General features: G+C 35.8%; 1 protein-coding gene across 6 annotated transcripts in view; it reads left to right on the top strand.

The window, feature by feature from the left end:
- The window catches only part of SLC16A9 (solute carrier family 16 member 9), an 81,018-nt gene extending 65,838 nt beyond the window's left edge, over nucleotides 1-15,180 (top strand). For all 6 annotated transcript variants that reach the window (XM_037002965.2, XM_073241014.1, XM_073241016.1 and 3 more), the window contains 3 exons: nucleotides 7,357-7,452; nucleotides 11,831-12,748; nucleotides 13,138-15,180. In XM_037002965.2, coding sequence (XP_036858860.1) covers nucleotides 7,357-7,452; nucleotides 11,831-12,748; nucleotides 13,138-13,316 — 1,193 coding nt within the window. In that variant the 3' untranslated portion in view covers nucleotides 13,317-15,180. The remainder of the gene's footprint in view (nucleotides 1-7,356; nucleotides 7,453-11,830; nucleotides 12,749-13,137) is intronic.
- Nucleotides 15,181-15,551: the final 371 nt, after the last annotated feature.

The following is a 15,551-nucleotide window of genomic DNA, read 5'->3' on the forward strand; positions in this document are numbered from 1 at the left end:
TATAAGTAAAAATAAAAGAAATAAAAGAATTGAGTTGGGTTTCAATTAATTAAAAAATTGCTCACTCTGGTAATTATTCTCTGAAAATGAGTCCTTGCTAGCAGGTTATTAACTTACCGTGGTTGACTTCTTTAGGTTTTATTTCATCAGTAAACTCATACTATAGGGCTCATAGAATATTTGTGGGATAAATAAATAGGATAATATTTCCATTCTGTCACCATTTGAAATAGAGTATCCAGTTGAAAAGGAAGTGACCAGAAACTATTACACAATCTAAACCCATTCTCCTTTCTGTATTATGAGTTCCTTAGAAAAAACAAAAACATTCAATCTAACGATAACATTCATCGAGCACAAGTTCTATGCGAAATTGTATTCTAAGCACTTTTATTTGTCTAGAATTAACTAGATGTTCTCTTAAGATAGACAGTATGGCAGAGGGAAGGAGCAAGCGCCAGCCAGCAGTCTCCTGGTGGACCGTGAGGGTTGACCTAATCCACCTGCCAGCTTGTGACTCCAGACAAGTTACTTAACTTCTGTTTTGTCATATTTTAAATTGAGTATAATAATAGCATCCATCTTATAGGATTTTGTGGATGATGAGATAATGCAAAAAATATTAGCTAGCAGAGCCATTATTATTATCTGTGACCTCAGAAAAATACTCAATCTCCCTGAGCTTCCATTTTCATTTTTTATGAAGTGGGCCTAAAATGACTTCACAGAGATATTGTGATTGTTTATGAGATAATGTATATAGAGAGGCACAAAGAGGTGTTTAATACATATTTGTTCCCATCCCCTTAAATTCCTTTCTTATCTTTTATTTCAAGACCACAGCAGCAGTTTTTGCTGCTGAATGAGCTTTTTTAAATGAGAAGTATTTGTATAGAAGATTTAGAATTTAGAAAAAGAAAACAAAGTTGTATGGTATGTTTAATTACTACATGAAATATCAAAAGAATACTATGGTAAAAGAGTTGGGATAATTCTGTTTCATCATTTAATTAAAAAAATATCATCTTGAAAGTGTGATGTTATCTTAGCTACCAGATTTCTTTTCTCTTACTATCATCTTGACTTTTGGAAGAAGTCAATTTTCTCCTCCATTTTCTTGGTAATATCTGCATATGGACTGTATCTGAATCACCCATTGATATCAGGGGAAAAAACCGCATTTACAGATAGTCTGGTTCTCCTACTCTAAGTACGGCAGATGAGACAAAGGTCCTTTCCTGTACATTCACTTTAGCAGTTAGGGTTTTATGAGCCTTTTTTTTCTTTGTTTTGTTTTTAATGGTTATATCATTGAAGATAGTCTTTCATCTTTCATGGATGTTCAGTTATAATAAGGAACTATGATTTTCTAATTAGTTGAGGCTGTATCTACATGACACCATAGTACTCAGATGAAAAGGGAAAAAAATATATCAATGTAATGGTATATTTTTAGTACTTATATTCCAAGCACAGATACTAATCTTTTACATTTTTTATGTCTCTTAATTCTTAATTATTCTGTGAGATTATTTCAAAGATAAGGAAACTAATAATTAGAGAGTTTAAACAAACTCTCAAATTCCCAAAGTCACCCTGCCAATAAGTGATAGCGTTGAACCAAAGCCTGCCCGATTCCCAAGCTTGTGCTCCTAGGCAGTCAGTGTGATGTTCAGGGTAATCACGTTATGCATATAATGTTTAGAGCCACACCAATCAAAAACCTAGCCAACTGGGTGTACTTTTAACTTTCTATGCAGATGTGTTAAGCTAGAAACATACAGTACCTAATTTGGGATACTCTAAAATTACTTATCTTTTTCAGCATTTTAAGTTACATTCTTACAACTTCATTTCCTAAATAGATATTTCTGGAATACTATATGCAATTTGGTTAGGATGATAAATCATATTGGCTCAGCTCTTCTAAGAGTTGTTCAAAAGCTTCTTCTAGAACGTACAGAAAGAGAATTCCCCCAAATGACCATGAGGCAAGTCCTCGCACCTCAGTGACAGCTGCCACGGTTTGCCCAGGACAAAGGGGCCTCCACACTGTGAACCACTTCCAGTGGCCAAACAGGGAGAGGCCCTGGGCACTCCTCCTCTTTCCCAACACAAAGTCCGGGTCTGTAGCTTCACCTTTATCACTTTTTAAGATTGCCATCTTAGAGTGTTCTGTTAGTGTAATGTTTCCTTTTCATAAAAATAATTCTGCAGGGAGAAATTTTCATATGTAAGCACAGGGGCTCAAAAGTTGTCTGTCAATTACACACAAAAATATGTATATAATGAAAATATATTTAAGAATGACTCATAGACACTTTTTAAATATGTACATGATTTCAAATATTTTATTGTTTGTCTCCCTAAAATAAATCAAAATTTCATTTTGTGTGATTTTATTCATATGCTAGTTCCTTAGAGATGCTTGCTTTATATATTCTGAATTAGAAGCATTTTACATTTTTAGAATGTTTTACTTTAATTATGTTTTCTACTTATAACTCTCATATCAGCTTAATTGATCTAGATTTTTTTTTTAGTTTATAGACAATGATGAGAAGGATGAGGCAGTTCCGAGTGATTGCTTAAAGCATCATCCTATAGGGCACAGAAGTTGTAAATTAGTTGTAACTTTTTTTCAAACCCTGTAATTCTAATTCTTTATTTCTAATGATGTTATCCTATCACATGAATTATTGTGAAATTAAAAATAGTTTAGTATTTTTAAAGCAAGATTTAATTTTTGGTCTAAGTAAAGAACCAGCATCATTTAATTGGAAAGCAGATCAAAAGATATTATTTTTAAAATATGTGTAAACATTTGCACACATACATGCACACATACCTATAGTGGGTGTGTGTTTGTTATATCCACAGAGAAAATGAGATACAAAAAAGAGAAAAATGCAAGAAAGGGACAGAATAAAAAGAGATAGGAATGGTTGAAATTAGCCATTGAAATTGGGGAAGTCAAATGTGACGTGTGGGAAAAGGTAATAGAATGACTTCTCTGGGGAGGCTCATACAGCAGACTTAAAAAACACATACTCTGTGCGAGGATTCAGACCTGAAACCAGGATACGCGAATGAGTAAGACACAGCCTGCCCTCAAGTCACTCATTGTCCAGTTGGGGGAGTTTGCTGGTAGATACGTTACTCAATTCAGGAAAACAATAGCAGTAGTAAAATGAAACCAATGTTCAGTGTTGGTATAGTATGTACAAGTGGGTGAGAGGGCTGCTGAAGGAGGCTTCATGTAGCAATTTATACTTGAGCTGGGTCTTGAAGAACAGGTAGGATGTGGTCAGATGGGCACAGGTTGGCAATGGAGTGAGGGTCTGGTGGGAGGACATTCTAGGAGCTCAAAAGCTCAGAGGCATGGGATACAATGCATAATAGTCTTTTTAAAAAAATTGGTTAAGGAATGCCCAAGTCGTGTAGGGAGTTGCAAATATGTCAAAACATGGTGTGCTACAGAGGCAGGATGAAAAAGGGTTTTATGTAGGCTTTATTGCAGGAGTGTGATGTGATTAGAACTTTATGATAGCAGGTTAGAGACAGATTGGCAGAAAAGTAGTGGAGGCTGAGACAATGATTAGCTAGGCCGTGGTTCAGATCAGAAAAGATGAGGAGGTGAACTGAGGCAGTTCCAGTGCTGAGAGAGAGAGAAGGAGGCCGATAATTTAGGCAGTGGGTGTGATAAAGACCTTTGTGTCTGGTCTGATCTTAGGAGATGCGGGAAGGGAGGCCTCTGAAGTTAACAGTCTTACCCAGAGGTATGAAATGGAGCATAAGGTGTGAAAAGGAAATATTAGAATATGCAAATATATCTAGTGTTTGCCTGTGAAAGGGAAAAGATTGTATTTTACTACTGTTTATGCTTTGAATTGTTAGAGATGGTTAGTGTAAAAATTACTATGCTTATACTGGAGGTTGATGCTTAGAAATTTTTCACTAGTAGGAATCTGATAAAAAATTATTGGAGACCAAGAAATGCTTTAAGGCTGTAGCTTCCAACCTCTAAATTCTTGGGACCCTTTGTGCTCTTTTACTTAGGGTCCCAAGAAGCTTCTGACTCTATGGATTATATTTGTTGATATTACTCTGTTAAAATGTACTGTATTAAAAGCTGAGAAATTTAAAAATATTTGTTTAGTAATTCATCAAGGTAAATACAAGCCCAGTATGTGTTAATATAAATAACATACTTATTATGAAAAGTAATTATTTTCCAAAACAAAACAAAATTTACTGATGAGAGCAGCCCTGTTTTATACTTTTGTAAATCTCTGTCATGTCTGGCTTCAGAGAAGACATCTGGTTTTCATATCTGCTCTATACTCAATCAGCTGCAATATGTTTTTTTGATTTAAGTGTATGAAGTAAATCTGGTCTCACACAAAGATGTAGTTGGAAAAGGAGTTTTTAATAGCCTTTTTAGATAACTGTAGATATTCTACCAAAACTAAGTGGTAGTTTTTCCAAAGGTTAATTGCAATGTGGAACCTGATGCCACATCAATATGCTTTCCATACTCTGTTATATTAAATCCATTTATTTTGTACTTTCAGTTGATCTTCATTAAAGCCTGATTTTGTGATACCATGAATTGATTATTTGAAAAATGTTGGTTCACTGAGTTATGCAAGAACTTAAAATGTTGCTGTTTCCTTATATGTCAAAAGTCACTTTTGTTAGTATCACCAACAAAACCTTTATGTATTAGAAAGCTATCAAATTCATGGTGATGGACACAGTTTTCCAAAATTCTAATTTTGGTAGAAAACTCAAAATTATCATTGGTAACAAGTACTTTCAGTTGTTTCCTTTGTTAGTGTGTCTTCAAGCAAATATTGTCAAAAACTTAAGTCTTAGTAAACATTGTTTGTCAGGCATCCTTTCAAATACAAACAGGATCACATGGAAAAAGTGTCTCTTTTAGCTGGCTACTAAAACAATCACGTAAGTGCTTTTCCTTGCAACTGTCATAATTCAGATGAAACATTTCTTAAAAAGTTTGTTGTTTTTACTGTAAGAGTGTGGTGATGAAGCATTTAAGGTGAAAAGATTGGCACCAATACCTTGATTTGTGCTAAAGCTCTTGCAGTTTTACTATCTCTTTTGTACCATCTTCATAAATGTAAGCATGATGAAAACAACAGAGAACATGTTAGTATTAGAGTAGTCCTCCCTTATTCATGACTGATATGTTCCAAGTTATACGTATGTACATACATACATACATACCTATGCTAAAGTTTAATTTACAAATTAGGCACAGTAGTAGCTTAAAATCATAACTAAAAATAGAATAGCTGCAACAATATACTGTAATAAAAGTTAGGTGGATATGGTCTCTCTCTCAAAATACCTTACTGCACTGCACTCACCCTCCTTCTTTTGACAATGTGAGTTGATAAAATGCCTATGTGATGAGAAGAGTTGAAAGACATAAGCACTGAGACACAGCATTAGGTTACTACTGACCTTCTGATGACATATCAGGAGGATCGTCTGCTTCCGGACAGCGGTTGACTGTGCGTAACTGAAACTCCGGAAAGTGAAACTGAATAAGGAGGGACCGCAGTTTTATGAAAATAGTTTTGAATTCATGGGTTCTGGTAAAAGATGTTGGGAACTCTAGGGATTCTTTAATAACTTCTGGTTTAAAGTCATCCTGATACAGATGATGCTTCATTCTGGTTTTTGAAATGTTTGAGGAAAAGCCACTTCAAATTTCTGCTCCATTAAAAAATAAATGAGATAAGCTTATCTGAAACCCATGGCCTTGAAGTAATTTTTAAAAATGTCTTTCTTTTTAGTCTAAGGTTAAAACTTTAAAAGTTGCTCTTTCAGCTTTTCTGGCATTGACATTTAGTGATCAGAAGTGTATTTTTTTTTCTTGTCCCAGTACCTAACATTTGACAGAGTCCTGACAATCAAACCACAGGAAAGGAAATCCACGCCCCCTCCAAAGGCATTCTGAAGTTTCAGTTAAGGGTGACATTGTTTTGGCTTCACAGTTCAGAAACAGTTCTTATTTCATATCTTGAAGTATCCTTACAAATAATGACAACTTACAAATCAATCCAATTCATGTTTTAATTAATGAGATAGTATTTTTCCCTAAATCATACAAAAAGTGTGCTCATTTTAAAAGATTTTTTTAAAATGTAATTGTTTTCTTCTATCTCATTTTTTTAAGAAAACTTTTTTGGTAACCATGAATGTATCTGAGTCCTGGGTTGTTTTAAATGTTAAATTCCTAAAATATTTATGCAATATACTTGTTAAGCCCATGCATTCTTTCTAATTAGTCCCAGTATGAATTTAAAGCAATGAAAATGATCTTAGTAATTCACCTAAGGGGCTATGAGTAAAATTTGTTTTTAGGTTACTGAGTGATTTTTATATGTGTTGTTTATAGAGTGATCCTCAAATCCTCAAGAGGATGTTATAAAAGAAAAGCAAAAAGTTATGAGTTACAGCCAGAGGAACATTTTGTGAAAACAAACTGAGGTTATCAGGTACTGATCATTGGGAGGAAAAGATTAATAAACAAAAGCCTTGGAGAAGATCTGGGAATAAATATTGCTCTTGAGTCTCAAGAAAAAGAAATTTTGTTGCATTTTTTTAATTACAAAGAAATTTCAAATTTATAGAAAAGGAGAGAATAGTACAGCAAAACAACGAAATGCTCACCTCTTACACTTAACAGTTAATATCTTATTGTATTTGTTTCCTCCTTTTTTTTCAAATATACTTTAAAGGCATTGTTACTCCTAAATAAGGTAGTTTGCATGCCTAAGAGATAAAACATACAAATATATATACATTTTACTGTGATGGGGTGATTTGAGAACCCCAGAGGACCTGCCCAAGCGCCTTTGTTTTACAAGCTTCCAAGCTCTAGCAAAATAGCTTGGAATGATGAAGAGAATGTATAAAATTGTTTAGAGGACTTTGAGAAGGAAAACACTGAGTTGAGGGCAAGAACTTGGAAGAGAGACAGAGGTATTGAATCGGCAAGTTTGAATTTTGCTATTTGGTATGTGATTTAACCATTTTCTCTATTTTCCCATAAAGTCTTAATTTAAATTTGTGGTATTCGTTCATGATTTAGGAATTGGATTTTTTTTTTTTTTTTTTACTTAACCCTGACTGTAGGGATTATGTGAGTGAAAGCTGAGTCTGCCCAAATGTGTCCACTGGAGCTGCACAACTGACATGGAAGGAGTTTTAGCCAGTCAGTAACAGAATGTCCTATTGGAGATACTTTATGATGCCTTTTTTTTGTTTTTTAGTAATGTAACAGAGTGTGTCTTAATTTATGCAATGTCTTCTTATGGTTAGGTCTCGGATGTGGTTTATTATACACTGCAACAGTGACCATTACGTGCCAGTATTTTGACAGCCACCGAGGCCTTGCCCTTGGCCTGATTTCAACAGGTACGTTTTCAAAATAAGTGCAGCTCTGTCACTATTCAGCCTTCTAATCAAAGTTAAAAGTTGCCAAGCACAGGTGATTAATCAACCATCCCTCAACTACTACTCAGCACAATTTTTTAACTCTATTCCTAGAAGGCAATTTTGTTTTCCACTATAAATATGAGCATAGCTTTAAAAAAAAACCCCTTAGATACATATATGAAAAATCTGGGACATTAGATGTCCAATATAATAAAGGAAAAGAAAGCTTAAGGCCCAGTGAATTGAGAGGCACATGGCCAGTGAAAGCTTTGCTAAGGGAAGCAGAGAGCACCTTACATTGGAGAAATTTAAGAAAAATTGAAGGAAAATGGAGACCCTTAAGGCCATTGTCAGAAAGGCTGATGCTGACATCTCTCCATCTGTATTTATTGTAGAACTTTAAATTTTTCCAGGACTCTGTCAATAACTCTTGTTATTCCTTTAATAATCAAGAGATGATCCCTGGGGTGGGAGGAAATGTAAATATGAAAGCCTCTGGACTCTACGATATTTTAAAGTGGTGTTTCACTTTTCAGATAGATTTTTTTCTAAGCTGTTTAGAGAATTTCTCAAAATTTTCTGTGGCCCAATATTTTATGAGTTTGCTTAGGAATAAAGCTGCCAAGTTTAGTAAGTGTTATAAGTTTACCTCTGCTACTTGTTTATGAACAGTTATTCCTGGGAAGTCAGACTGTCAGCTGCGCTGAGTATGTTCAGTGGTATATGTGGCCACAGGATCCAAACTATGCTTTGTTCCTGAGGCCGACCCGGTGGCACCTATGTGACTCCAGATCACATTAAATTGAGCTGGCTATTTACCCAAGGCACTTTAAGGAAGCATTTCCATTACTTAAGAAATGTAAGTCATGGCTTAAGAGGGGATAAGGCCAGAGGCCAAGGACATGGCAATGCGTAGCTGGGAGAGGAAACACAAAAAAACAGAAGATGGAGAATCCAGAGCAGTTGGATGCAGTTTAAAGAAGCTGACAGGCTCTCCCACAGGTGTAAGAGAGAGAGCGAGAACAGGCATGGCAGCTTAGAGGACAACAGGTCCTCCCTCTGCGATGCTTTTTCCCTGCTGCACCTACACTGTAATGTAGTGACAAGCACAAACAAACCCTCGGGCCAGCCCTCCTGTTTCGAATCCTGCCTGCATTATCCACTAGCTGTCTGGTGATGGACAAGTTCCTTCACTGTTCTGTTAAGTTAACTGTCAAGTTTTCTGAACTGCAAATTGAGGTGAAGGACAGCACTCATCACATCAGGATACTGGGAATATTGAAGGACCATACGCGCAGGGCATGTGGCAAGGACTCTACAGGTGTTAGCATTGTAACTGCCACCTAGGTTTCCCTTAATGCCCAATTTATCTGTACTGAAAATCTCGGAAATTGTGTGGTAAAAGACTGGTGCTTGCCTGTCACTCACTCTAGAGAGGAGGGCATAAGGCCTTGGGCTGTGGATTGCCTGTGGACAGTCAAGATGTGGCAGAATTAAGGATTTTGCAGTTTCACTTCATAGGGAGCGAGGTGAGGCACATTGGGGAGAAGCATGGATCCACTATCCTAGTCCATTTGGGCTTCTAGAACAAAGTGCCATAGACGAGGTGGCTTATAAACAACAGACATTTATTTCTCACAGCTCTGGAGGCTGGAAGCCTGAGATCAGGGTGCTGTATGGCTGGGCTCTGGTGAAGGTCCTCTTCTAGGCTGCAGGCTGCTGACTTTCTGCTGTGACTCACGTGGTAGAAAGGACAAGGAAGCTTTCTGGGGTCACCTTTAATAGGGACTTCACCCTCATGAACTGGTTACCTCTTTAGGGCCTCACCTCCAAATATCATCACATTTGGGGTTAGGGTTTCAACATATGAATTTGGCAGGGACCCAACATTCGGTCTATAACATCCACCTTCAATGAAAGAGATGATACGTAAAACAAAACTGACAGTAGACTATATTTTTCTAATTGAAAAGAAACCAAAAATTAAAAAAAACACTTGATATATTGTGGCCTAGTTAAAAAAAAGGAACATGTGCATAAAGCAGAGGTTTTAGGGGTGTGGTCTTGCTTCATGGTGAATGGGTTGGTCAACTAATGCCCATGGGCCAAGTATGGTCCTGTCTGTTTTTAGATAGTTCAAGAGAGAAGAATGAATTTTACATTTTTGTATACTTAAAAAAAAAACCAAAGGAAGAATGTTTCATGACATATGAAAATTACATGAAATTAGAATTTCAGTGGCCATAAATAAAGTGTTACTGGAACACATCAATGCTCATTCCTTTACCATTCTTCTCAGGCTACTTGCACACTTCAAGTGCAGTTGAATATTTGTAAGAGAGATTATATGGTCAACAGTGCCTTAAATATTTACTCTCTGGCACTTAATAGAAAAAGTTTATTGACCTTTGGTATTTACGAGTTAATCAAAGCATGAGTGTATCTCTTACTGTTTCAGATTCTCTGAAATCAATTAGTACTTTCCTTCTTTGTGATAACTTGTAATTTAGACATGCAGGAAGCATAATTAGAGCTTTATTTCACTTTTCCCTTTACACTGGTGATTTTTAAATTGGGACTTTCTTTTTGAAGATTAAAAATTATAGTTTTATAGGTACACAGTTGCACGAGAAAGTTCTAAATTGCTCTTCATTGCCCCAAAGGAATTCCTGCATCTTTCTAAGCAGTGGCTGCTTTCTTGTAGAAACTAGTGTGCAACATGCAATTTGATTTTGCTGCCCTGCCTTCTGCTTAGCATATTGTAGGTGTTCACTAAACATCTTTTGGATTGATGTGATATGTTTCTCTCATATTTCATGATGTTGACAGGTAAACTTGGTTGGTGAGCAATGGGGATATTGTTTATTTCCTCAACTTAAGGTCAAAATATAGAATTTTCAAAACACCAACAGTATTTTTAAGTATCCAATGATATGGTACTTAGTTAGAATTGTACAAAGATATGGTGGACAAAAATATGAAATAACAGTGAATAAATGTGCATACAGTACAAAAGTAATGAAGTATTCTTTCTATTTTCAATCCTTTCAGTTTTTTTTCTGAAGTGCTTTTAACTTTTGAAGTATGCGCCACTTTTAAAAAGTTATGGGAAACACTAGATTTGTCTATATTATTATTTCTCAAAAGTACTAGCAGCCAAGAAGATACTCTCTGAGTAGCCACAAAAAGATACTATTTTAGCTGCCATTACGTTAACCTGAGTTTTTACTTAACATTTGCAGGCTGATTTTTTTTTTGTCTTTGGGAATGAAAGAATTAATTTTTAAAATGTTAGAAAGGTTCAACTGTGGCCCCAAAGAAAAATGTTTTCTTACAACTCAAAGAGCCATTTGGTTATTTGTAAGAATTTTTGATGAGATGGGTTTTTACTGAAAGCATGGCATCCTGTTTGAGTTGTGATACAATTTGGTATAGACCATTTAAAAGATATGATCAGCCTAATTAGACTTTTTTTTTTTAAGATCCATTTATTTTTTTCTGGGTTTTTCACGTGGCATTTCTCAATAATGTATACATTTTAAAATACTCAACTTTAAAAAAACTGAAATCAGATCCAGATGAGAACCCTGCACATTAATTGGTGTGTTATAACTTGCCATTCCAGAGTGTTTAGTATGATTTGTGCTAAAAAGCTGGCATGTTCAGGGTGTTGTATGGATGTGCAAACCAGGAATACTTTGTAATTTAAATACCCGGCCAAATTCACTTTGCTTTTCTCAGTTTTCTTAATTTATTAAAAAAGAAAATCATTCATGTTGGTGATTCAGTAATGGATTTGAACTATTACAAATATCTTGAAACTAAAATACACTCTTCATCTCAAAAATAAAATATGAAAATTTGCTTTTCAAATGGAAATAAATATATAATATGGTGCCTGGCACATAAGAAGTACAAAAAAAGTAGTTGCAGAAGGGATATGTTAAGGATATGGACTGCTGGAGTCAGACTGATTGAGAGTGAATCCTCCTTATGCCATGTACAGCTTTGTATCTGTGGCAAATTTCTCAACCTTTCTAGCACCAGGTCACTTCATGTGGTGACTGGGAATAATAATAGGACCTACCCAAAGGAATCACTGTAAGGGTTAAACAGAATGGTGCAATGTCAAGGGTTTAACAAGTGCCTGAACTATGAATGCGAATCTTAAATATCCTATCAGTATTACTGTTATTGCTATTATCGCTGTCTTCAATATTCTTGCTATGATTTTAGTATGAAGGCATACATGAATGCCAGTATAAAAAAGAAATTGGATTGTGGTACCAATTATGCTTGTTCTGAGATCCCCAAATTATAAGAGATTAAGATTGAACAGTTCCCATTTCCTTTTTAGGTTCAAGTGTTGGACTTTTTATATATGCTGCTCTGCAGAGGTTGCTGATTGAATTCTATGGACTGGATGGATGCCTGCTGATTGTGGGTGCTTTAGCTTTAAATATATTAGCCTGTGGCAGTCTGATGCGACCCCTCCAATCCTCTGATTGCCCTTTGCCTGAAAAAACAGCTCTGGAAAATGTACCAGATAGATACTCCATTTACAATGAAAAAGAAAAGAGCCCAGAAGAAAACATAAATATTATTGAAAAGAACTACAGTAGTGAGGAAATAGGCAAAAGCACTTTAGCCAATGGTGACTGGAAACAGGAGAGTCTGCTTCATAAAAACCCAGCAACAATGGCACACATGAAAGAGACTGAAACATACAAAAAGAAAGTTGCAGAACAGACCTATTTTTGCAAACAGCTTGCCAAAAGGAAGTGGCAATTATATAAAAACTACTGTGGAGAAACTGTGTCTCTTTTTAAAAACAAAGTATTTTCAGCACTTTTCATTGCTATCTTTCTTTTTGACATTGGAGGGTTTCCACCTTCATTACTTATGGAAGATGTAGCAAGAAGTTCAAATGTGAAAGAAGAAGAGTTGATTATGCCTCTTATTTCCATTATCGGCATTATGACAGCAGTTGGTAAACTCCTTTTAGGGATACTGGCTGACTTCAAGTGGATTAATACTTTGTATCTTTATATAACTACCTTAATAATTATGGGCCTGGCCTTATGTGCAATTCCATTGGCCAAAAGTTATGTCACCTTGGCAATACTTTCTGGGATCCTGGGTTTTCTTACTGGTAACTGGTCTATTTTCCCGTATGTGACCACAAAGACTGTGGGAATTGAAAAGTTAGCCCATGCTTATGGGATATTAATGTTCTTTGCTGGACTTGGAAATAGCCTTGGACCACCAATTGTTGGTAAGCTATTTATCTTAAAGTCAACTCACTTTTCTCTCCTTCTTTGTAACATCCCTGTGTATAGAAATTCAGATGGTAATAGTAGCACCGTTTAGCACAAAAAAGATCTGCACAGATATCTCATGGTAATTATTTATTCAAAAGCACTTTGATATAGTTGAAAAAGCTCAAGGATTTGTGTTCATCTTTTATTTGGGAAAAACTCAAAATGCCTGCTTATTCTTGTCCAAATATTTGAGAAATTCTCCTCTGCTAACTCCCAATAGGACACTTTAGAAAGGTGGGATAACGTATATCTTAATCCTAAGGGTATATCACATTGATAAGATTAGGGTGTGGACTTCATCTGCATGCTCTATCAAATTCACTTTTTCTTCCTTTCTTTACAGGTTGGTTTTATGACTGGACCCAGACCTATGACATTGCCTTTTATTTTAGTGGCTTCTGCGTTCTGCTGGGAGGTTTTATTCTGCTGCTGGCCGCCTTGCCCTTCTGGAATACATGCAACAAGCAACTTCCCAGGCCAGCTTCAATGCCCTTTTTGTACAAAGTTGCCTCTAATGTTTAGAGGAATATTGGAAGACACTCTACTGTTTCCCCATGGCACAATTTCACTGTGGCTGACTTTGAGTGAATTTTTAAAGACGTATCTTATTTTCTTATTATATGTATAGCCTCTATCTTCTTTCTTTTTTTCTTTTTTCCTTTTCCAAGAAGCAGGATTCTTCTGTTTTACTATTATTCATGATTTTTGACTTTGTAAACATCTCGGCCAGCCTCAGAAGGCTTTCTCTGTGCAAAGAAATAGAATTTCTCTGCAGACTCTATTAGTTGCATTGCAAGACACCAGAGGGGACTATTCTATTTTAAAACTGATATAAGCAGCATGATATGTGTGAAGGCCACAAAGGACTAACTCTTCTCTGTGTTAGACTAGCTAGTAAATAGAATACTTCAAGCCAGCCAGGAAATGAAAATGGTTACTAAAATAGCATTAAGAATTGCCATGGAGCAAGCTGATCATTTTTTAAAACAGATATTTTAAATCATAGTCACTAGTTCATTATTCTATTTTGTTTACCTTGATGAAGCACCCTATGTTTGGTGCCCACTGAGATTAAATCATTTCAATTCCTAAGGCATTTGTTTGCTGAGATGCAGGCAATCTCCAAGCAGAGTAGCCTCTGTAGCCTTTCTTCATGGTTGGCTGGCATAACCTGCTCACTTTTGTCTGTCAGCATCTACTCAGTTGCTATTTCCATGAAGTGCTGGTTTTACCTGTTTCCAAATTGGAAATGCATATTTAAACCATTCCATTTTGGCAAATGGGAAACATCCATTTGCTTTGGCCACAGTGGGGATGAATTATAAGCCTTGCAAAACTTCGTGATGAAGAATTTACTTGCTACTATCAGATTTTTTTACCACTATCAAATTTTAATTCAAGGGCAGAACTAAAAAGTTTGGGTGTGTGTCTATGTGGGACATGGCAAGGGAAAGAGCAATAAGAAATTGATACCCTGATCAAATTTTATTCAATCATAAGAAAAATATTCTAGGAAGAAAATCAAAGTTTAATCAGTTGACATTTTTCCAAAGAAATATTTTTTAAACTGTTAGCATCAGAATCCTCTAGGTCTTATGAAAAATATTGTTGCCTGAGTACTACTACTCTTAGAAATTTTAATTCTGTAGGTCTAGGCTGTGAGCCAAGCCTCTATATGTTTAATAAACTCTTCAAGCGATTCTGATAGCACAGCCAGGGTTGATTGAGAATGATTGTTTTAAGACTGGCAATAGAGAAACATTTGTTCTCTTCACTGAAAAACACAAGAACAATAAGGGTTTTTGTCTTTTTTTAAAAAATAAATAGCCAAGTAATAGGAGGCACTCTTCCTATTGTGCCAAAATTGTCTTTTCATTTCTTTTGAAATATGTAAGGTTATTTTATACTTCTATGTTGCCTTTCTTTGAAGGCGCCTGAAGCACTTTATAAGCATGGATCCCCACAACACCTCAGTGAGGTAGGTAATAGTGCTTTTCTATGTTTTACTCCAGTAAACCTGGAGTGTGGGGAATTTCATAACCGTTAATCCTACTCAATAACACAGTAACGGGGCTCCAAAGCACCTTGGACTTCTGTTCCATACTCAGACTTCTGGAAAGTTTTCTGTACCTCATTCTTTAGTCACTGTCAAGGTTAGTCAGTGTGACATTTAAAAAAATGTAAGTGTTTTTGTGTTGAAAGTTCCTTTTTGCCATTATATGTTCAGGAAATCCAATAACCCGAAAAAGTTTAAATGTATGACATCCCCACATTCATCAATGTTGATAATTGTCCAAATGTCTACTAATATCATCCTGTGTGTGCATTATCTGTTGTCTACGGAATGAATTTTAAGTTACAATAAAATATTTTTTTGTTTCTTTTGCATCGGTGTGGTTGCCTTTTCCCTTCTTAGCCAGGCCTCCTTCTCCCCAGTTGCAGTGATGCTTCACATGAATGTACACACATAAATTACCTCCTGTGCACCTCAGACCCCGGAATCTGGGGATTGGATATCAGCATATTCAAAAGTCAGTTTGCTAAAGTATTTTGACCATTGCCTTCCAAGAAGGAAACGTATCAGTCCCTGTAAGATTCTTAACAATGATCTCACCAACCATTAACAGAATTCTTAATGTGTTCCAAGCACATTATATTATTTGCCACTCATAATAGCCCCCATGAGATGGGGATTATGATCCTCATTTATGGAACAAAACATAACTGTCATGATATGAACAACATATCCTTTATATA

The sequence above is a fragment of the Manis javanica genome, chromosome 7 (genome assembly GCF_040802235.1).
Source record: "Manis javanica isolate MJ-LG chromosome 7, MJ_LKY, whole genome shotgun sequence".
NCBI classification, from domain to species: domain Eukaryota; kingdom Metazoa; phylum Chordata; class Mammalia; order Pholidota; family Manidae; genus Manis; species Manis javanica.